The 21,863-nt window shown below is 46.7% G+C and overlaps 1 protein-coding gene across 2 annotated transcripts in view; it reads right to left on the bottom strand.

Annotated features, from left to right (window-relative positions):
- UGGT2 (UDP-glucose glycoprotein glucosyltransferase 2) overlaps window positions 1-21,863 on the bottom strand; it is a 1,472,699-nt gene that overhangs the window by 912,824 nt on the left and 538,012 nt on the right. For both annotated transcript variants that reach the window (XM_085622547.1, XM_085622546.1), the window contains exons 11-12: window positions 9,710-9,801; window positions 7,332-7,482 (exon numbers count right to left, since the gene is read on the bottom strand). In XM_085622547.1, the coding sequence (XP_085478673.1) occupies window positions 7,332-7,482; window positions 9,710-9,801 (243 nt within the window). The remainder of the gene's footprint in view (window positions 1-7,331; window positions 7,483-9,709; window positions 9,802-21,863) is intronic.

The following is a 21,863-nucleotide window of genomic DNA, read 5'->3' on the forward strand; positions in this document are numbered from 1 at the left end:
CCACTGGAACACGGGGGTCCAGTGTCAATGCTACCCACGGACCTGGAGCCAACAGCACAGAATGCTGATCGTCCTCCATCCATAGCGGAGGTACTAACGGCTATCCACGCCATGCGGGATGAATTGAGTACCAGGATTGACTCCGTGGCTGTTGACTTAAATCTGCTTGGTTGTGACCTGCAGAAGCTCACAGAACTAGTGACCATCACCAAGCAGAATGTGGGTACGCTCCAAACGGAGGTGCACGCGCTCAAGGACACAGTGATCAGTTTGCAGCAGAAACTGGTACGACTGGATGCACAGTCCGAGGACGCTGAAGAGCAGTCACAGCAAAATAATCTCCGCTTTATCGGATTCCCTGAGAAAGCGGAAGGCCCATCAACAGAGCTGTTCCTGGAGAAATGGCTGATCAGCATTTTAGCTCCAACAAAACCCTCACATTTCTTTGCAGTGGAAAGAGCGCACCGGGCGCTGATCCCCCCTCCAAAGCCAGGGAAGCCTCCCAGGGCTATAATCACCCCCTTTCTTAATTTTCAAGATCGGGACTTACTGTTGCAGTTGTCTCGCAACAAAGGCCAGCTGCATTATGAGGGGCACCAAATCTCAATCTACCCGGATTATACGCAGAGGGTGCAGGAGCAAAGGCAACCTTTGTAGCCGTGAAGCACCGTATGAGAGACCTGAACCTTCGATACAGTCTATTTTTTTCGGCGAAGCTACGGGTGGAGTACGGTGGCAAAACGTTATTCTTTTTCTCAGCGGGAGAAGCAATGGACTGGTTGGATGCAAGAGGTTCACTGGGGTCCTGTGTGGTTCCCTCCACGATGACGCCAAAGAAGCCTGAAACTTGCAGTCAGTCTAGAGGTCGCCGGCGTCGAGGGCAGTCGCTGGATGCCGCTAAGAGACATAGCCCTATCAGAATCAGGGTCTGCTCAGATGGCACTTTGCAGGCATTGGACATTGTGCGAGACTCCTGACAATCGTCACCGGGGCATCCGTCAAGCAATAATGTGAGCGACGATACAGATGTTTGAGAGGGGACTCTGTCAGAGTATTTGAACTGCTTGAAATCCCATGGCATATGTATGCTGCATACTAGTTAAGACTGAACTATTGGGGAAAGGGGAGGAGATATCTGCATATTATAGAGTTTATCGCTGTTCTGCAACTGATTGCGGGGGCTTGCGCTTCCCCCCTAAAGACTGATGCCTGTCGCTGGAGTTGGAGGCGTGTCCTCACACCTCGATAGGCAACCAACCACTTACTTCAATGGGGAATGGTGGGAAAGGAAAGATAACAGCATTTCTTTGTTTTCTACCCTTTTAAGGTTATAAGTTTGGGTGTTACAAAAGGGGGTGGTGATGGACGAAGCATCAGAACCAATCAAAGACTCACACCCAGTCAACAGATCTAGGTTTGATCCATCACCGTTCTTTAGCCCACTCTGCCACCCCAGTTCAGACATGGCCATATGCAAATCAGTCTGACCCTGTGCCTCATGTCCAGCCCGAACTGCCAAGCCATGCCTTCCCTGGACCGGAAACAATCTTCCTAGGACCAGTTTCTGGCGTTTCAGCCGGCTTCAGCCAGGCTTGCTTGAATCCAGTGGCAAAGTGAGCAAGGGACTCACGTCTGAGCATACCCTGCCAACTTATGGCGAACAAAGCGGTACAAAAGGGGGTGGTGATGGACGAAGCATCAGAACCAATCAAACACTCACACCCAGTCAACAGATCTGGGTTTGATCCATCACCGTTCTTTAGCCCACTCTACCACCCCAGTTCAGACATGGCCATATGCAAATCAGTCTGACCCTGTGCCTCATGGGAACAGTCCAGCCCGAACTGCCAAGCCATGCCTTCCCTGGACCGGTTTCTGGCATTTCAGCCGTCTTCAGCCAGGCTTGCTTGAATCCAGTGGCAAAGTGAGCAAGGGACTCACGTCTGAGCATACCCTGCCAACTTATGGCGAACAAAGCGGTACAAAAGGGGGTGGTGATGGACGAAGCATCAGAACCAATAAAACACTCACACCCAGTCAACAGATCTGGGTTTGATCCATCACCGTTCTTTAGCCCACTCTGCCACCCCAGTTCAGACATGGCCATATGCAAATCAGTCTGACCCTGTGCCTCATGGGAACAGTCCAGCCCGAACTGCCAAGCCATGCCTTCCCTGGACCAGAAACATGCATAAGTTTGGGTGTTACAGTTGGGAGTAGGGCGACACCTACATACCTACACCAGGCTACACATGGCAAGGGTTGGGGAATGTGATATTGCCCAGGGATGAGGAAAGTTGGGGTAGTTTTATTTGAACATTACCAGACCGTTCTTTGTAGAGCTCAGTCAAGAGGAAATACTGTACTGTATCCTTTGTGGGTAATGATCACCTTTCTATGTGACCACTTAAATCATGTGAGATGGAGCGACAAGCGAAATGTACTGGGGCAGCCACCATGAGTAAACTAATTAAATGGAACATGCGAGGCATCGGCACTCTTGAAAAACGTAGGCAAATATTTGCTTATTTGAAAAGATATAAGGTGGCCGTGGCATGTCTCCAGGAGACACGTTTGGGGAGATTCTATCAAATGTTTGAAGAAACGATGGAGGGGACAAATCTACGTCACCTCCTACTCCGGCTTTGCATGAGGGGCCCTTTTATGGATAGCACCAGGGGTTCCGCTTCAGCGCTTACACCATGTTGCGGCTCCCAATGGGAGATATGTTATTTTACATGGGAGACTAGATGGGTCAGAAATCTGTATAATTAATGTGTATGCTCCAAAGGATGACAATGCCTCCTTTTTTGGGGATCTCTTTGCGATGGCCTCCACCTGAGAGCTCCAATACTATTGGCCGGGGACATGAACTGTGTACTAGACGGCACCCTAGATAGGGACCCTCCAAAGTTACACACCAAGCCAAAAATGACCACAGCACTCCAGGGACTAAACAGGGGCTAAGATTGTGAGATATATGGAGGGAGCGCCACCCCACAGTGAGAGACTTTTCGTGCTATACACCGGCCACACAGCCTTCCAGTAGGCTGGATCACTGGTTACTGTCCTCAGATTTGGGTTGGAGTGTGGGAGGGATCACATACCAGCCAAGATACCTCTCGGACCATGCCCAGGTCCTATTGGAATTGGGGACCAGAAGAGCGAGACCCGACATACTCCTCTGGCGGCTTAACACCGAGGCACTCACGAACCCGCCCTTTAAGGCCACAATTTCCACACAGCTAGGCAACTACTTTCAGGACAATTGGGGCTCGGCCTCGAGCCGCGCCATGGAGTGGGAAGCCATGAAGGTGGTGATCCGAGGCATTTGTATAAAGACCACGTTTGGAGTTCGAACGCAGTTGGAAAGGGATGTAGCTCAACACGAGTCTAAACTGGGGAAACTAGAGGCTGAGATTAGTACAGCCCCACAAAATTTGAAAGAGTAGACCGAGGCCAAGGAAGCACTTATGACGGACCTCGTAGGTTAGAAAAGAATACACAACGTATCGGCAACAATTGTATAGGGAGGGTGATAGGACAGGAAAGCTCCTGCTACAGTTAGTTAAACAAGAAATCTCTGATACTCAGATATTACAGATGAGGGATGAGACCGGGGCCCTAGTATACACACAACATGCTATCACAGAGGCTCTAGAGACTCACTAGAAACAAGTATACACTAAGCGCTATGACCCAGATTTGGGGATAATGGAAAGTTACTTGGATGCGCTGGGGCTGCCTCAGCTTACAAGGGAAGAGCAGGAAGCTCTGGGCACCCCGATTACTAAAGAAGAAGTGCAAGGTGCTATAGGCCACCTCAAGCCAGCCAAAATTGCGGGCTCCGATGGCCTGCGTGCGAAGTTCTATAGGTGCTTCTGACCACTCTTGGTGGATAGACTACTGGAGGTCTACAACGAGGCACTGGACAGGTATAAGCTCCCACCTACCATGAGTGAGGCACTTGTCGTCATGATCCTTAAAAAGGATAAAGACCCTGATTTACCAGTTTCCTATAGGCCGATATCGCTGCTGAACATCAACGTCAAACTATTGAGTGGTATCCTGGCTGAGCGCCTTCTCCCAATAATGAAACGCTTGTTTCACCCCGATCAGTCAGGGTTTATACCTGGGCGGAACACGACCTATAATTTAAGACGGCTTGCGCACGTGTGGCATGCTCCTGCTCTCCTGAAGTCTGACGCTGCGATCGCGTCACTAGATAGCGCACAAGCATTCAACTCAGTGGAATGGCCGTATAAGTGGCACGTACTGAAAAGGATGGGAGTGGGTGCGCAATACCTGCGGTGGAGTCATTTACTTTATGCGGCCCACACGGCCAGAGTCCGGGTGGGCAAAACAGTGTTGAGATCTATAGTATTAAAGCGAGGCACCCGGCAGGGATGCCCACTATCACTGTTACTATTTGACATTTCTATGGAACCCATGGCTATATGGCTGAGAACAGTTATGGATCCCTGGGGTGTACCGTTGGGGACTACTAACCATGTGGTATCACTATATGCTGATGACAAGTTGGTTTATTTGAGACGACCAGAGCACACGGTCCCACTACTTGTAGCTGAAATGAGTACGTTTCGCAATATCTCGGGATTGCGTGTCAACCCCGCTAAACCTAAATTGATATCTATGGGCAAGAAGGCGGTGGCTACCCTGGAATCAAGGCCACCCCTGGCCACACCATGGACGGAAGAGGGGACAAGATACGTGGGGATCTATCTAGCGGATTCCGCCAACACCTTTCATCGAGTTAATATCAACCGGGTGGTGGAGGGTCTGAGGGACTCCATTCGCTTTTGGGCAGATTTGCCGCTTTCGCTAATGGGGCAAATAGCGATCATTAAAATGATTATACTACCGTGCTGCCTCTATACACTGCAGCACTCCTTTTTCATGATTCCGCGATCCTACTTTCATACGTTAGAAGTTTTGCTTGGAGACCTATTATGGGGCAGGAAACTTAGGCGAGTGAGTTTATAGACATTGCAGAGAACTTGGGAGATGGGGGGACTTGAAGTTCCAAGGCTAGAAATGTATTATATGGCCTCCCAGCTCCAGTTTGCAGTTCACTGGCTCCATGACGACGATAATTGGGAAAAATCCCTTCTGGCTGGGACATACCAACGGAATACACTTGCAGGGCTATTGATGATGGGAGGAGCGGTCCCCGAAGGCTACCCGTATATAATACGTCATGTAGCTAAAATGTGGGAAAGTGCGGTTCTGGGGATGGTCCGGCACGATCCATACGCGCCGGACATGCCTCTGTGGGAGGTCCGACCCTTCGATGCGATTGCCGATTCCATGCCGATCCGACGCTGGAAGGAGGGGGGTTGTCTACTTATGGCAGACCTTTGTAGGGAGGGACAATTCATAACGCAAGAAAACGCACAAACCGAGTTTGGGCTGGGGACAGGACAGTTCCTTCAATATGCAAAAATCTCCACTATTGCTCAGGAGTTGTGGCCGACTTTTCCCTCCGAGCCCCCTCACACTAATATACTAGTGACAATGCTATACATGGCACAGGGAAGGCGCCTCGTCTCTCACCTCTACCAAGCGTTACAAGACGACATTTCACAGGAGCCGTTAGGATTACAACACAAATGGGACTCAATAGTGCACACGCCTCTGACAGAGGTGGAATGGAGGAAGGTACATGGAGGGGTGCATAAGGTTAATGCTAACGCAAGATTTAAACTACTTCACTACAATGTCATTCATCAGGTGTATTTAACCCCGCGCACCCTTCATGCGATATATCCACACCGCAAAGACACCTGCCACAGGTGTGCTGCTGGGGAAGTGGACTTTTTACACATGATTTGGCAGTGCCCCAGTTTTGACACGTCTGGGGGAGGCAGCAGGGTGGACTATACCACGGGAGATCAGACAGGTGCTATTAGGCCTACTACCAAAACCCAAAAATAAGGCCCTGAGTAGGAAAGTTGTGAATCTGGGATTGGTATTAGCTAAACTACGATTAGTTATACGTTGGATGCAACACCAACCACCGACACACACAGATTGGCTGAGAGACATGAAGGAGTGGGCAATGGCTTAGTTAATTAGGATGAAATTTGTGAGAAAAGATGACAAAGCAGAAGATGATCAGATGGCGTGGAATTCTATGATAACAGACCTCCAGGGGGCCCAAGATCAGGCCTCCCAACAAGCTGAGCAGGGAAACACTGCCCAGAGCAATGTGAGTACTACTAGCCCAGGTCGGGAGGGGTCAAGGTGCTAGCAAAGGTCGCAGACCACAATGAGGGTGATCATAAAGTTATGAACCATGGTGCTCCAAGGGACGGGACTAAGGGGGGGGGGGGTTCTGTTCATGTTTATTGAAGTTCTACAAATTATTGGCAGGGAAGTTGGAACAAACCACAATGTTTAGATACAATTTTCCCATGTTTGTGTAATATGCGGAAGTACCTTCACATGGCTATATACAGCTGAATTTGACTGAACTGTAATTGGAACCTAAGAAGAATGTTGTAAATTGATTTGTGGTACAACACTGTGTGCTGTAAATAAGACTACCCACAGGCTTGCATTAAAAAACAGGGGTGCCCGGCCATAAAGTGCAAGATGACATGTGGCCCTACCTCTGGTGCCCAGAAAGTAATCTGCTTACTGCCCACTTGTTCTTTCTCCAGTGCGTCTACAACAGATTAAAGATTTCGAATAAAGCGGTTCTCTTCTTTATGTTTCTGGGTAACCATTTGCACTTTCTGCTAATGTGGGCCGCCCAGCAGATTCTGTATTCTGATCTGGCATTCAGTTTCTTCAATGGTCTTTTCCACACCTAGCATCTGAGGTGCTAAGAGAGCGTGTGAATCTTACACTGTGTCAGCTGATCAAGCCATCTGGAGAGATTAGTATTTGAGCATGCATTCCCCTTCAATCCACACACTTCTCCACACCACATCACATCATTCCCGCCTTTCTTTCTCTAACCATTATGACTTATACCTCAACTTATGCCCAGGTCAAACTTTGTTAATGGACTCTGTTTACCTAGGACAAAACCTTTTTAATCGGTCCCGCATAAAGTGTGCGAGAACATCAGGACCATTAGTCAAAGGAGACATTGCATCTTGAGTTGAAGACATCTGCTCTGATATAATTGAGCCCAATCCTGGGATGAAACTATTCAGGGAGGTAGTTATGGTTCAAAGCCACTTATATTAGAAGCTAAAATGTGAATACCCTCAGCACTAATAAGAGGCTCAATGTTGATTCTCCTCATGATAGACTGTGAAGATGAAGGGGAATAAAACAGGGTGCCAACAATAGGTACTCACACATATGGAAGAGTGGCGAATGTCTAAGGCGTAACTCTCCTCTGCAGGGTGTACTTGCAATCGAATGAGCTTGCTGAGGTCATCGCCTTGGATTCCCAGGTCATGAAGGCCATGCATCCCCTTGCCCTCCGTTTTCAGTGTTTCTAAAATACTGGTGGGAAAAACACAGGCCAACAATAAGCAAACACGCAAAGCACTTAATCAATATTTATGAAGTACAGAAAAGCGAAATAGTTCATTACCATGTAGCCTTTGTTTGACTTAGGGCCACATCCAGAAACCACACTGCCTTTACACTACAATGTGGTGATGGGCTAATATAAACTTCACTCCAATCTCATTTAAAAATCTGAATGCTATAATTTACTCGAAATGTTTTCTCGCTTTACTATGACCTGCAGTATCAATGGTTTATGATATAATAACCAAGTTAACAATAACCTAAACCTCCATGGAGGTGATGGAAATGGATCTACACAATAATCTGTTTCATGTTTTGAAAATCTAAATTAAAAAAGACGGTAAATGAGCTTTTAAAACTGAGTGTTGTGCATAGAAATAACAATGCTTCCTGTGCAGTTCTAATTTCCCCATCAGCAATCAAGAGTTTTATGAATTTGCAACACTGCCTACCTAAAAAAAAAAAAAAAGACCAAATAGTTACAAAATGGGGCTTTTACATATCGAGGCTTAGCAGTACCTCATTGCTACGCACATCCTTCCATCCTTAGCTTACAGTGAGCCTCCCAATTTAAATTTTAAGGAAATACTGTGTACTTCAGCCTCCAGGTTAGCCAGTAAATAAAATTACACATGCCCCGGTAGTAACGCTGAACATATTGGTTGCAGTCGTTTTCAACCACAGTAAATGTCATATCGAGATAACACTCTGCTCTAAAAACTGCCCATTCTACACGCACCGATCGCAAATGGCCGGTGTGGGGTAAAATAAAAGTATTTCTGGGACATGGTACAAACACCGTGGAGTGAGGCAGGTATTTATTAACAGCCTCATGCATCAACCCAAAATCCAGTCGGTAAAATACCGATTCGGTAATAGCTCCCGGTATTAAGTAAAAAATACCCAATCCCAATGCATCAACCCAAAAGCAGAAATCGCTATTTAAGGAATCCTTAAATAGCGATTCTTTAAATAGGGATTCCTTAAATACCGATTCCTTAAATAGCGATTGCATTTAAGGAATCCCAAAGTGAGATTCCTTAAATGCAATGCATCAAAGTTAAAAAATTACCGATTTCGCAAATAGGGGGAGCAAATTACCATGAAGATGAACTGCATGGTAATTTGCAAAAACTTTGAAAAATGCACTTTTGTGCATTTTTCAAAGTTTCATGTTGCGCACACACATGCCCTTAGAGCATGTGTGTGTGCAACATATGTGCACATATCATTTTCAGGGGTGCGACAGGGTGTCCTTTTGACACCCTGGCACCCTTGAAAGTGCTCCCGCTATTAGCGATTCGGTAATACCGAATCGCTAATACAGACTGGCTTTACATTCATTCCTATGGGCCTCCAAGCCCATAGGAATGAATGGGTAGGTATTCCTTATTACCGATTCGGTATTACCGATTCGGTAATAAGGAATATTAAGGAATCGCTATTTGAATAGCGATTCCTACATGCATAGCCTTTTGCTATTCCTTATTAGCGATTCCTTATTTTTCGCTAATAAGGAATCGCAAATGGCATTGTTGATGCATAGGCTCCATTGTCCTTAGAAAGCTCAAATCCAGAATCCAGACTCAGAAACAGGGCGTGACACGCGGCATTCAGCGTCCCTCATTTCCAAGGAACTGTGGGGCATTTTTCCAGGGGTGACTTTCTGAAATTGAACTGGCGACTAATGTGGAGGTGCGGAGTTTATTACTCCTGATAATTACAAGGTGCGATAAACCCATTACTCGAAATTCCGACACCTCTCTCTCTCTCTGATGGGTTTCTCGCTACTTTTCCGCCTGCCTCCCTCCCTCTCTTTCACTCTCTCTTGGAGTCTTCCCGTGCCTGCTGCAATTAACCTCAGGGAGCTGGGGGAAATGACAGGGGCGGCCCGATTGATTAAAACCGGCCCCCAAGGGCTCCAAGCGGCCCACCAGGGAAATGCCTGGTGGAATAAAAGGCCTGTCCAGCATGGATTTAAATGAAGTCGAAAAGCGGGACTGCCCATCTGAAACCAGATGAAGGCAAACTACTCTAGTATATGCACATAACAGCACGTCTTGATTAATCTTGAATCTTAGGACACAAGACGTGCTGTGAAGCGTGATTGCATGGGACTTTTGATTTATTGTAAATGTGCACGTGCACCACATAATTCTATGGAGGGCATTATTTAACAATGCAATGCAGTCCTTACCTGAAAAGATTTTGAATATCCAAGTCAATTTGCAGACCATTTATAAACAAGCCTGCTTCTCCGGCCTGGATTCCCAGTGTCTCTGCAAAATGCTGGTGGGAAAGAACAAAATATCTCGTTACTCTAGTGACTCACATCTTCGCTGAAGTGCTTGTGTACCCGTGCATCTAAAACCGAAGACAATTTGGCCCAAATTATGTATAATCATATCTCAAAAAACAGAAAAATGTTGTAGAAGCAGACAAAAAAACAAACAGAAACGTCATCAAAAAAACATTATTCACCTCATTCATAGTCCACATAATGCAGAGCATCCATATTTATTATTTATGTCACATTCCCATAGTATTCCTCTTTACAAGCCCCAGCTGAATGCTAAAGCGCATGTCTCAGGAAATGCAGCGTTCTACATGTGAAAGCCAAACTCAAAAGCGTCACCAGAAATGGTTGCAACAGATGTAGATCATCTCTGCTGTAACCATGAGTATCCTAACAACTCACAACTCTGGGAATCAATCTAAAGGACAAATATATGTTGGAGGCGGCGACAATGTAGGACAAGACCTTATTTTCAGATAGCATAGTTGTCAAAACTGATAATCAGTGGTATCCAGAAAATATGCCTTCCAGTGGAAAATAAATAGAGGTGCAGTAAAAGACAGAGGTAAGTTTTACAGATGACAGTGGCATATGACTGATTTACATGAGAATTGGATTATTGTGGATGAGTTGACTTGGCGGGGTGGGGATATTAATTAATGAGCTAAAGTCTGAAGACTGAGGTTTGAGATAATTTGTGAATGATATAGTCTCGGATGAAGTTCTACAGTCTCAGAGGTAGGAAAGAGAAGGCCTACTTAGATGTCTTGGATTATTTTTTGTTTTTGGGAATTTCAACCATTGGACTGTTTCTACAACTAGTTCCCTTTTGACCTTCTGTGCATTGGAGTTTGATCTTTAGATGGGCGTGGAGTTTGGTGTGTATCATTTTGTGTTTAATGCACACTATCTAGAATTCAATTGAAGCTTCAAGTGGAAGCTCATGAATATTTCTTAGTATGGGGGAATATGATCAGATTCTTTTGATCCTGTAACTAGCCTGCCAGCTACATGTAGGATAGCTCAAAGAGGTGCAGCAGAATATTTTCGAAGATCTAGGAGGATAGGCCTTCCTTAATACAGAGAATTAAGTAATACGAGTCTCTATGACTGAGCTGAAGTCAGTGTGAGGAATGGAGTATTTCAGCTTCCGGAGTGGATGCAGTTGGGAAGAAACACATTTTGTCAGATCAGTGATGTAGTCATTTAGAAAGAGGTATTGGTCTATGGTGAAGTGGAGTGATTTCACACATGGATCAAGGGATGGGCACTGCCGGAGAGTGCGAGAGAGAATGATATCGAGTTAGCTATTCTATCATAGAATACTTGAGATTTGTTAACCTGGATGGGCCCGGCACTGAAAGGCAAAGCTGAGATTCATCAGCATACTGATGAATGAGGATATCTTTATCTTGAAAAATTGTGGCCTGGAGTTCAATGTATGGAATCAATTGAAATGCCTGAGCATTGAGCAATACCACTTTCCACTGGAAATTAGGCCAATCTGAATTAATGGCCATTAGGGTCTTTAAGAGAGGAACAATTTAAACCATATCAGAACAGCTACTTCTATTCCCATTGTTGAGTTGAGGATCTGAAGAATGAGTGGTGGTCTAGAGTACTGAATGCTGGTGAAAGAGCTGGAAGTAGCAGTAAATCCAGCACTGTAATACATGCTCTCCAAGTGCATTTCCTACTGCTTTTCTTTGCCCTAAGATCTCTCTCTTTCATCTCACTTGGAAAGTTGAGCCGTAAAAGCCTCAAAACACTTTGCAATCATCCGTTCTGCCTTTCCGCCGGCAATTAGAAAAACAGCATTCGTAAAGGCACTAAGTTGGACGTACTGGTTTTAGTTAGCTGACGAACCTGCTGTTCGCTGGGAATAAACATAAAGTGGTAGTCGATAAACCGTATTAACATCCCCTTCCAAAATGCATTCAGGGCAGATCACATTCATGGTACGTATCGATTTCATGGGATCTAGATTCCATCAACAGGAAGTGGGTTCTAGCTCAGTACACATACGCACCTCATTCCTGGTTATAATCAGAGTGTAGCCAAAGTCTGGCTTTATTGCATAATCTAAGTGCATTGATTGGCAATTCGGTATATGAGGTCTGTTGAGTGGCTGAATGCAAGAATCTGTCACTGTTGATGGATGAGTGACTGAGTGCATGGATGAGTCACTAGTAGCACCACTGACCTTTTTGCCTCCCGTCCACTTACCCACACATACAAGCTTTCAATCAATGAAGAGGTAGTGGAAAAAATGGCAGATGTTATGGTGTTGGAATACTTATTTTATACAGAGTGACTCGCCGTCCTGCTTCAGGACACATTCATTTTTGTGTGTTATTTGTTTGATCGTGTGTTTGAATATCATAATGTTTTGCAAGAATGTTGCCCCTCTTTCAGAATGATTCGGTTTTTACTTAAAATATGTATGGACAAAGATAGTAAGGGCTTGGAAGACAGCAGGAAGGAGGGAAACCAGTTGTAACATAAAGTGTATGTATTATGTATTTAGTATTGGTATAGCACGAACCTAAACAAAAGGAAGTCAAGAGTCTAATGTGGTAAGCAGAGTTAGGATAAATAGTTATCCCTTAAATTTTGTAATTTTCAAAGAAATCTGTTCAGAAAGTGCATTAAATATTGTCAGTTGAATAAAGAAGCAGTAATCCACGATTCCACAAAAGTTTTTTATTTGCATCTTCCTTTTAGAAAAAAAGAATACCAGAACCTTTAAACAAATGTTTGCATCCTAGCTGTAGGCGGGTGAAGGCAGGTTTTAGTCATTATATACAAGTTGGACAACAATTGAAAAACATGACCGTTCACCCACAAATTCATAAAACAATAAAAAATAACCTAAGCGCCCACATGCCTACACAAAAGGATGGTGGCAGGGCAACAAGGAATCCATGTCCATGTTCACCAGGGGGCAGACTAAGTGGACTCCCAAATTCCACCCTTCTCTACCCGCAAAAAATACACTCCCATTTCCAGAGCAGCGGCCGGGGAAAAAAAAGAGGCAAAAATTATATGATTCCTTCCGAGACAGAAAGAAAATCTTACAGCTGCCTCGTACCAGCCTACTGTGGGGGCAGAGAGCGCTGGAACCCATCACTGTTAAGATTGTTTGGTCCCTCGGAAGGGAAGGAAGGGGCTGTCAAAGATCGCCTACTTCACCGTCTACCCGTTTGGCTGTAAATTGATAGAAATGTTGTTTATCCAGGACTAGAACCTACGGAGAAAGTCTCTAAGCTGGAGTCCCGTAAGGTTTCCTGAAGTAAGGGGCCAGTCCTCTTTGTTAAAGTGCACTGAAATTACCTTTCTCGGTTCTTGACATCAAAATGGGTAGAGGTGGAAAATTAAAGAATGGCAATATGCTGCTGAACTTCCTAACAGAGACACAACGTCTTTGATCAAGCACACTTGAAGGACCACTCAGTGAGCTACCTGCTTGCCATTAAATCATTACCGAATAAAAAGTCTCCTGGCCAATCTGGGTTCCTAAATTTTTTCTTCTACAAAGCTTTCCCTGATCTGCTGGTGCTCCACCTGGTGAAAGTCTTCAACTTGCTCTTGGACATTCAAGACGTGACCCCTCTAGATGGTGGCATTATTCTTCACTTTAATACTCAAGCCAGAAATGGACCCCCAGCTTTTCGGTTCATATCGTTTGATTGCACTAATGAAAAGTTTATGTAAAAACCTTCGCAAAAATCACTGAGCGTCGTCTGGGGAAGGTCTGGCCACACTTGGTGTCCCCCTCAAAGCAATGATAAATGTCCCCTACACATGGTGGAGGGGTTGCGGAGCGAGAGGGACATACATGCCCATGTGGTGGGAGTGCCCACTACCACAAGACACTGGGCCTGAGTGATGGGGGTTATAAAGGAAATCACTAATATAACCCTCCCCATGCAACCGTCTCCACTGGGTTTGACTGATGATAAAGGATTGTTTCCACTCTCCCTCCCGATGACCAGATTACTCACCTCATTGCTTTTGGTTTTCCGCCTCGTGATGATGCAGCATTGGCGAGTACCAACCACACAGACTCTGAGCATGTGGTGAACAAAAATCTGGAATATCCATGCAATTGAAAGGTTCACAGCCTGTGTACAAAACACCATACCTAATTATGAAAAGATATGGACTGCCTTTCTTAATAGAATAAACGTGACAATCAATCAATCAAACATTTGTAGAGTGCACAACTCACCTGTGAGGGTCTCAAGGCACTGGGGGGCGGGGGTGCTCCTACTGCTCGAACAGCCGGATCTTGAGGAGTCTCCTGAAGGCCAACAGGTTCTGGGTCTGTCGTAGGCGGATGGGGAGGTGTTCCAGGATTTAGCGGCGAGGTGGGAGAACGATCTGCCACCGACGGTCGCCCGACGGATGCGGGGGATGGTGGCGACGGCCAGGTCAGCGGAGCTAAGCTGGCGGTTCGGGGTGTAGAAGGTGAGTCGTTCGTTGAGGTACGCTGGTCCGGTGTTGTGTAGAGCTTTGTGAGCGTGGGTGAGGAGCTTGAAGGTGATCCTTTTGTTGACAGGGAGCCAGTGAAGGTCTTTAAGGTGGGCTGAGATATGGCTGTGGCGGGGGATGTCAAGGATGAGGCGTGCAGAGGCGCTTTGTATGCGTTGTAGTCGTTTTTGGAGTTTGCTGCGTAGAGAGCTTTGCCGTAGTCCAGTCTGCTGCTGACGAGGACCTGGGTGACTGTCCTTCTGGTACCGGTGGGGATCCATCTGTAGATCTTGCGGAGCATGCAGAGGGTGCTGAAGCAGGAGGAGGAGACAGCGTTCACTTGCTCGGTCATTGACAGTGCAGAGTCCAGGATGACTCCCAGGTTGCGTGTGTGGCTAGTGGGCGTCGGTGCAGCCCCCACTGCGGCCGGCCACCATGAGTCGTCCCAGGCGAGGGGGTGGATCTGATGATGAGGACCTCCGTCTTGATCTAGTTCAGTTTCAGGCGGCTGATCGTCATCCATTCGGCGATGGCCTTCATTCCTTCGTGGAGGTTGGATTTGGTGGCGGCCTTGATGAGGGAGAGGATCAGCTGGGTGTAGTTGGCGTATGAGACGATGTTGAGGTCGCGTGATCTGGCGATGTTGGTGAGCGGTGCCATGTAGATGTTGAAGAGTGTCGGGCTGAGGGATGATCCTTGGGGTACGCCGCAGATGATCTTGGTGTCTTTGGAGCAGAATGGGGGGAGGTGGACACTCTGGGTTCTGCCGGTGAGGAAGTAGGTGGTCCAGTCAAGTGCTTTGTCGCGGATCCCTCCGTGGTGGAGGCGTGTGCCGAGGGTGTGGTGGCAGACGGTGTCGAAGGCGGCCGAGAGGTCCAGGGGGATGAGGGCTGCAGTTTCTCCGTTGTCCATCATGGCCCTGATGTCGTCGGTTGCGGTGATGAGGGCTGTTTCAGTGCTGTGGTTGCTGCAAAATCTGGATCGGGATGGGTGCAGGATGTTGTTCTTTTCGAGGAAGGAGGTCAGCTGCCTGTTGACGATCTTCTCTATGACTTTCGCCGGGAACGGGTGGAGGGAGATGGGCCGGAAGATCTTGGGGTCCTTGGGGTCAGCTTTGGGTTTCTTCAGTAGGGCGTTGATCTCAGCATACTTCCAGCTCTCTGGGAAGGTGGCGGTCTCGAAGGAGCTGTTGATGATCTTGGGGAGAAGGGGTGCGATGGTGGAGCTTGCTTTGTTGAAGATGTGGTGCGGGCAGGGGTCGGGTGGTGAGCCGGAGTGGATGGTGTTCATGATTTTGATGGTGTCTTTGTCGTTGACGTCGGTCCAGGAGAGAAGGGAGTCGTTGTTGATGTGGCTGGGGGCGGTGTGTCTGAGGTGTCTGTGTCTGTCCCGGGGACCTGGTTGCTAAAGCTGTCATGGATGTCTGCGATCTTGTGGTGGAAGATGGTGGCTAGGCAGTCGCAGAGGTCTTGTGATGGCGGGAATTCGTTGGAGTTAGAGCTGGGGTTGGAGAGTTCCTTCACGATGTTGAAGAGCTCTTTGCTGTTGTGTGCGTTGTTGTCAATGCGCTCTTTGAAGGAGGTCCTTTTGGCGGTACGGATGAGTTGCTGGTGTCTGCAGATGGCGCTCTTGTAAGCTGTGTTGCTGTCTGGTGTCTGTTCGTGGTGCCACTTCTTCTCAAGCTTACGGCAGGCCTGCTTGGAGGCCTGGAGGTCGGCAGTGAACCAGATGGCTTTTCTGTCGGTGCGTCTGTTCGAGGGTTTCTTGATCATGGCGAGAGTGGTGGCGCAGTCGTCGATCCATAGCCTGAGTTTGCGGGCGGTGGAGTCGGTGTTGGTAGTGTCCGTTGGTGGGTTTCGGGCGAGGGTGGTGACTAGCTGGTCTTCGGTGACTTTGCTCCAGCTGCGGTGGGGGGTTCGTTGTGTGCGGTGGTGCGTGGTGCGCTTCTCGAAGGTGAAGTGGACGCAGCTATGATCAGTCCAGTGGAGTTCGGTGGTGTAGCTGAAGGTGACGTGGTTGCTGGCTGAGAAGATGGGGTCAAGTGTGTGTCCGGCGGAGTGGGTGGGAGTCGTGACGAGCTGTTTGAGTCCGAGGTTGGCGAGGTTGTTGAGTAGGGTGGTGGAGTTGCTGTCGTTGGTGTTCTCGAGGTGGTAGTTCAGGTCTCCAAAGGAGGATGTAGTCTGTGGATGCAAGGGCATGCGTGCTGACGAAGTCAGCGATGGTGTCGCTGAACTGTTGCCGGGGGCCGGGTGGTCTGTAGATGAAGGTTCATCTGAGGGTGGTGTTGGGGTCGGTGTGGATCTGGAAGTGCAGGTGTTTGGAGGTGATAAGCTTGTCTTCGGTGCTGGTCGAGATTTTGAGGGTATTTCTGTGGATGATGGCAATTCCTCCTCCTGTTCCGTTGGTGCGGTCCCTGCGGGTGATCTTGTAGCCGTCCGGGATGGCTATGGTGATTTCGGGTGCCGAGGAGGGGTTCATCCAGGTGTCCGTCAGGAAGGCGACGTCTGGGGAGGTGGAGTCGAGTAGGTCCCAGAGTTCGATGGCGTGTTTGCGGGTGGAGCCAGTGTTGAGTAGAAGGCATCGCAGGCTGTTGCGTCCTACCCCAGTGGGCGTGGTGGTGGTTTGGATGCTGGTGTAGCGGCAGTTCCGGCAGGAGAAGGGTCCATGGGTTCGCTTCGGTGTGGCCTGGAAGCAGGGCTTGCCTTAGGTGCGCCAGCGGCGCGGCCACCATAAGAACAGGAGGTGGGAGGGAGGAGGAGACGGGAGCGGGACGAATGGGCGGGGGGCGGGGCCGTAGGGGATGCAGCAGCGGGAAACGAGAGTGCAGAACGGGCGGAGGAATCAAGGGCACAACAATGCAAGGAATACAGGGAGTAAAACAACAGAATACAAGCACAATAATACAGAGTACAATCAAAATACAGAGCGCAGAGTCAAACGGAGGGCAGACAGAAAAGGGGGAAGATCTCCCTGTCAACCTGAGCTGGTGGGTTTGCTGCGGAAACTTGCCAAGGGTGTGGCTAAGCTGGGGCACTGAACAAGGTGATCCTCATGTGGGAGAGGGCGCTTTTGACTAGGCTACAGCATGAAAAGTAACTGTATACCTATTTTGGAACACTCCGACAATATGGTGCTGACTGTACTAAGCAGAGGATTTTTCCTTACTATACAGCATGGACAAATATATATATATATATATATATATATATATATATATATATCACCAAAACGACCACTTCACTCCGAAAGCAATCCAAGGACACAGCGGGGAATTTTGAGGGAAGTCCTTTATTCACGGGTTGCAGTGTAGCATAATGCATTTCGGCAAAAGACTTCCTCAGATGCCGCTGTCAACTCGTTATTACCATCTCCCACCTTTGAATCTCCCATGGCGCTCCCATTGGTGGAAGGTCAGATGACCCTGCTTCAATCAGGAAGATGTAGTTCAATGTCCGACTACAGTTCCCAGCATGCACTGGATTTGGTGAGTACCGCAGCAGGATCTGATGTTGCTCTTATGAGCACTGAAATTGCCTTACAAAGGGGGGGGCGTGTAGCAGCTGGTGATCACGCAATAACTGTGTTAAGGTCCCCCTCAAGTCCCCTACGTCCAGCCTCAAAATCGGGAACAAACCGGGCCGTGAAGCGAGTTGAAATCACATTCACTTCCCCGTGTAATCACAGTCTGCCAATGGCAGCAGCCACTGGCAAGGTCCGTATTCAAGGCAGTCACTGGAAATACCAATCCTTTGGTGCAAAACAGTTGTGTGCCAGCATATTCCAGGACTACTTGTTGGACGGGTCCTTGTATCGCGCTACTGGCAAGCGTGAAAATATATCACCAAAACGACCACTTCACTCCGAAAGCAATACAAGGACACAGCGGGGAATTTTGAGGGAAGTCCTTTATTCACAGGTTGCAGCGTAGCATAATGCATTTCGGCAAAAGCCTTCCTCAGATGCCGCTGTCAACTCGTTATCACCATCTCACACCTTTGAATCTCCCGTGGCACTCCCATTGGTGGAAGGTCAGCTGACCCTGCTGCAATCAGGAAGATGTAGTTCAATGTCAGACTACAGTTCCCACCATGCACTGGATTTGGTGAGTACCGCAGCAGGATCTGATGTTGCTACTTCCTCGTGTAATCAAAGTCTGCCAATATATAGGTATTCACTGAAAAAAACATAGATTTCAGGGACATTATAGTTAGAAATTAGCCTTTAAAAAAACCTTTGAAATTCACTGAAAAAACCATAGGTTTCAGGGACGTTAGAGTTAGTTGGACATTTCACTCGTACAAAACCAGAGAAATTTGGTCGTTATAGTTAGTAGAGCTAACTATAACTCGCGCCCCCGCAATGCACTGCTGATGACGTCACATATTACATCATTCATGACATGGTCAGTGACATCACTGATGACATCTGAAATGACATCACTGATGACATCACTGATGACATCATCCAGTGACTGTATGTTTATATAAAGTTTAAATATGTTTTATATATATGCCAAGGTGTATTGAAGAATGAGTGGGTGTATAAGTGTCTGGATGGAACATTTAGTAGGTGCGTGACTGACTATAAGTGAGTGATTAAATGTGTCATACTGAATGCATGGGTTAGTGACTAAACTGTGTGAATGTCTGTATCAGTCTGTCTGTTGTTGTGTAAGCTGCTAAATGGGTTGGTGAGTAACTACATGAGTGTCTATATGGGTTATTGATTGGTTGCCTGAGTATTTCTATGGGTGCCTGAGTGTATGTGTGGGTGGGTGGGAGGTGTGTGACTCAGTGCATAGATGTGTGAGTGGTTGATTCACTGGGTATATGGGTTCAAGAGTGCATGTGGAAACAGCTATATGGGTGGGTGAGTGTGTGTATCGGTGTGTTAGTGAGTGAATGGATGGATGTCTCAGTGATACATGTCCAATTAACTACATATCTAAAAGGCAATGTATGTGAGAGTTGGAGTATATAATTGATTATACGTGAGAGTCAGTGATTGTGAGAGTGGCTGTATGGATGACTGTGTACTTGTATCAATGATTGTATAAGAGAGTAGGTATGCGTTAGTATCTGTATGAATAAGTGAGGTGGTGTGTGTATAACTGTATAGGTGAGTAAATGGAAGTGTGATTGAATCTTTGCATGACTGACTAGGTGTGTGAGTAACTCTGGATGAGTGGCGGTGTGTGTGTCTGTATACGTGTATGAGTGCATATGAAAGTGTTGTATTGATGAGTGACTGTATGTATGAGAGACTGTATGGGTGAATGAGTGGATGTGTGTAGACCTAGGAATCAGTGAGTGTCATATGTAGTAACTGGTATTGGTGTGTCTATGGTTTCGAAAATGGTAGTCTGTATTTTAGAGTGGGTGTATCAAAGGTTATATTAGGGTGTGAGGAGGTGCATCAGGTTTTCACGAGGATGATGTCATCAGTGATGTCACTGACCATGTCATGAATGATGTAATATGTGACGTTGTAGTAAGGACATGGGATTAACTGTGGACATTGCTAAGTTAGCATAAGTTAGTATCTGCTTGGCCACTATTTGCAAACAACACTACACTGCTCTGTTCTCGTAAATACTTTGCTTGCGCTTCTTCACATGAGAACTGTCTGCCTTTCACACATCTAGCTGTACACCGTGCTCTTCGTCTGCACTGCATGTTCAAGGTTGAAAATCAATATATATGCTGTTGATTCACTTTGGTCAGTCCCACGCCCACAGACATAACATAGAACACAGCTGCACTACTGAAACTTGAGTGCTTTTAATATGGCATTACATTCACGAGAGGGCACTTGAAGAAAACCTTTCCAAAGAAGAAGAGCTGTGTTTGACCGGAGATGTAATTCACTGCATATAACCTCGGAGGTATGAGGTCCCCCTGACAAAGCCTAGAGGTCTTCTATAATTATTTTAAACTAGCTCTTAGCACAGGGAGGGTGGTAAGGCACAGTAGTCTTGTTTCCACAGTCATTATAATATGATTTCCCCTTTTGTGCTATATGGAATTGTAACAATGCTGATTATATTGTTCTTATGCATTTTGCTGCTAGTATTGGCTCGTGTACTGCATTATAGAGCACGTAAGTTAAAATAAACATTTTAAACTATTCCGTGTGTCACATTGTGGACAAGTATGAGTGTTTGAGCGAATGAGGGTTCTTGTTTCCCACTACTCGTGAGAGGAACAAAGTCACATTTTCTAGGTTGTCTAATCATTGGTAGTTTTGCTGTAGTACGGAGAACGAATGAGATGCTATTGCTAGTTTATGTTTATGTTTTATGTTTATGTTTTTGGCGATTTTTATAGCGCACAAATACCCGGAGGTGTCTCGGCGCTCTGTAAGTGGAACAATAGCAATGACAGATTTTAACGTGGGAAAAGCCAGGTTTTCAACTGTTTCCTGAAGCTAATAAGCGTAGGGGCAGTTTTAATGGAGAGGGGGAGAGTGTTCCAAAGTTTGGCTGTGGAAATCACAAAGCATCTGTCTCCCCAGTTGACCTTTTTTGTTCGTTGAACTCTAAGCAAGTGAGCTGTGGAGGAACGAAGGGTTCTTGGATTTTCTAGTGGACAGAGGGCATTTTTGAGAAATTGTGGTCCTTGGTTATTGATGGCTTTATAGGCAATACACAGTGCCTTAAATTTTGTCCGGTTCCTCACGGGGAGCCAATGAAGCTGTTGAATATAAGGGGCACTGGAGGTGAATTTAGGAATGCCCAGTAGAATTCTGGCGGAGGCATTCTGTACTAACTGAACCCTGTTAAGAACCTTTTCCTGGGCGTTAAGAAGGAGGGCGTTGCAATAGTCTGTTTTGGAAAAAACCAAAGTGCTTATTAGAGTTTTGCCAGCTGAGAAGGGAAGATAAGGAAGAAGTTTTTTGATTTTTTTGAGAGTGAATAAAGAAGCGGAAACAACAGAGTTGACATGATGGTGGAAAGTCAATTTATCATCGAAAGTAACACCTAGGTTACGAACCTTGGTGACAGGTTTAGGTGGAGGACCCATTTCAGTAGGCCACCATCGAGGGGACCAGGAAGGTTCCATTTTACCGAAGGTCATCACCTCGGTCTCATCAGAGTTTAATTTGAGACAGTTTGATGTCATCCAGGAGCTAATTGCAAGCATTCCTTTCTGAAAGTTTGCAGCAACTGTCAATCCGTCATCATGAACGGATAGGACCAATTGGATGTCGTCGGCATAGGTCGTAAGGGCAATGCCGTAGGACTTAATCACCCTCGCCAAGACTGAAACATATATAATAAATAGGGTCGGACTTAGCGAGGAGCCCTGTGGTACTCCACAAGGAAGGGTGAAGGTATGGGAAGTAAAAGGGCCCATTTTTACTGCCTGTGACCGGTTGACCAAAAAGGAAGCGAGGAGTTCTTTGGCCTTGTTCTGAATGCCTATTGCTGAGACACGGTCGATCAGGGTGGCATGATCGACCATGTCGAAGGCAGCAGAAAGTACTAGCAGTATTAATACTGCCGCTCCTCCTTTGTCCATAGTAAATCTTATTTCATCTGCTGCTTTTATTAAAGCAGTTTCAGTGCCATGTCCCTGCCTAA

Source organism: Triturus cristatus, chromosome 8, assembly GCF_964204655.1.
Source record: "Triturus cristatus chromosome 8, aTriCri1.1, whole genome shotgun sequence".
In the NCBI taxonomy this organism is placed as follows: Eukaryota; Metazoa; Chordata; class Amphibia; order Caudata; family Salamandridae; genus Triturus; species Triturus cristatus.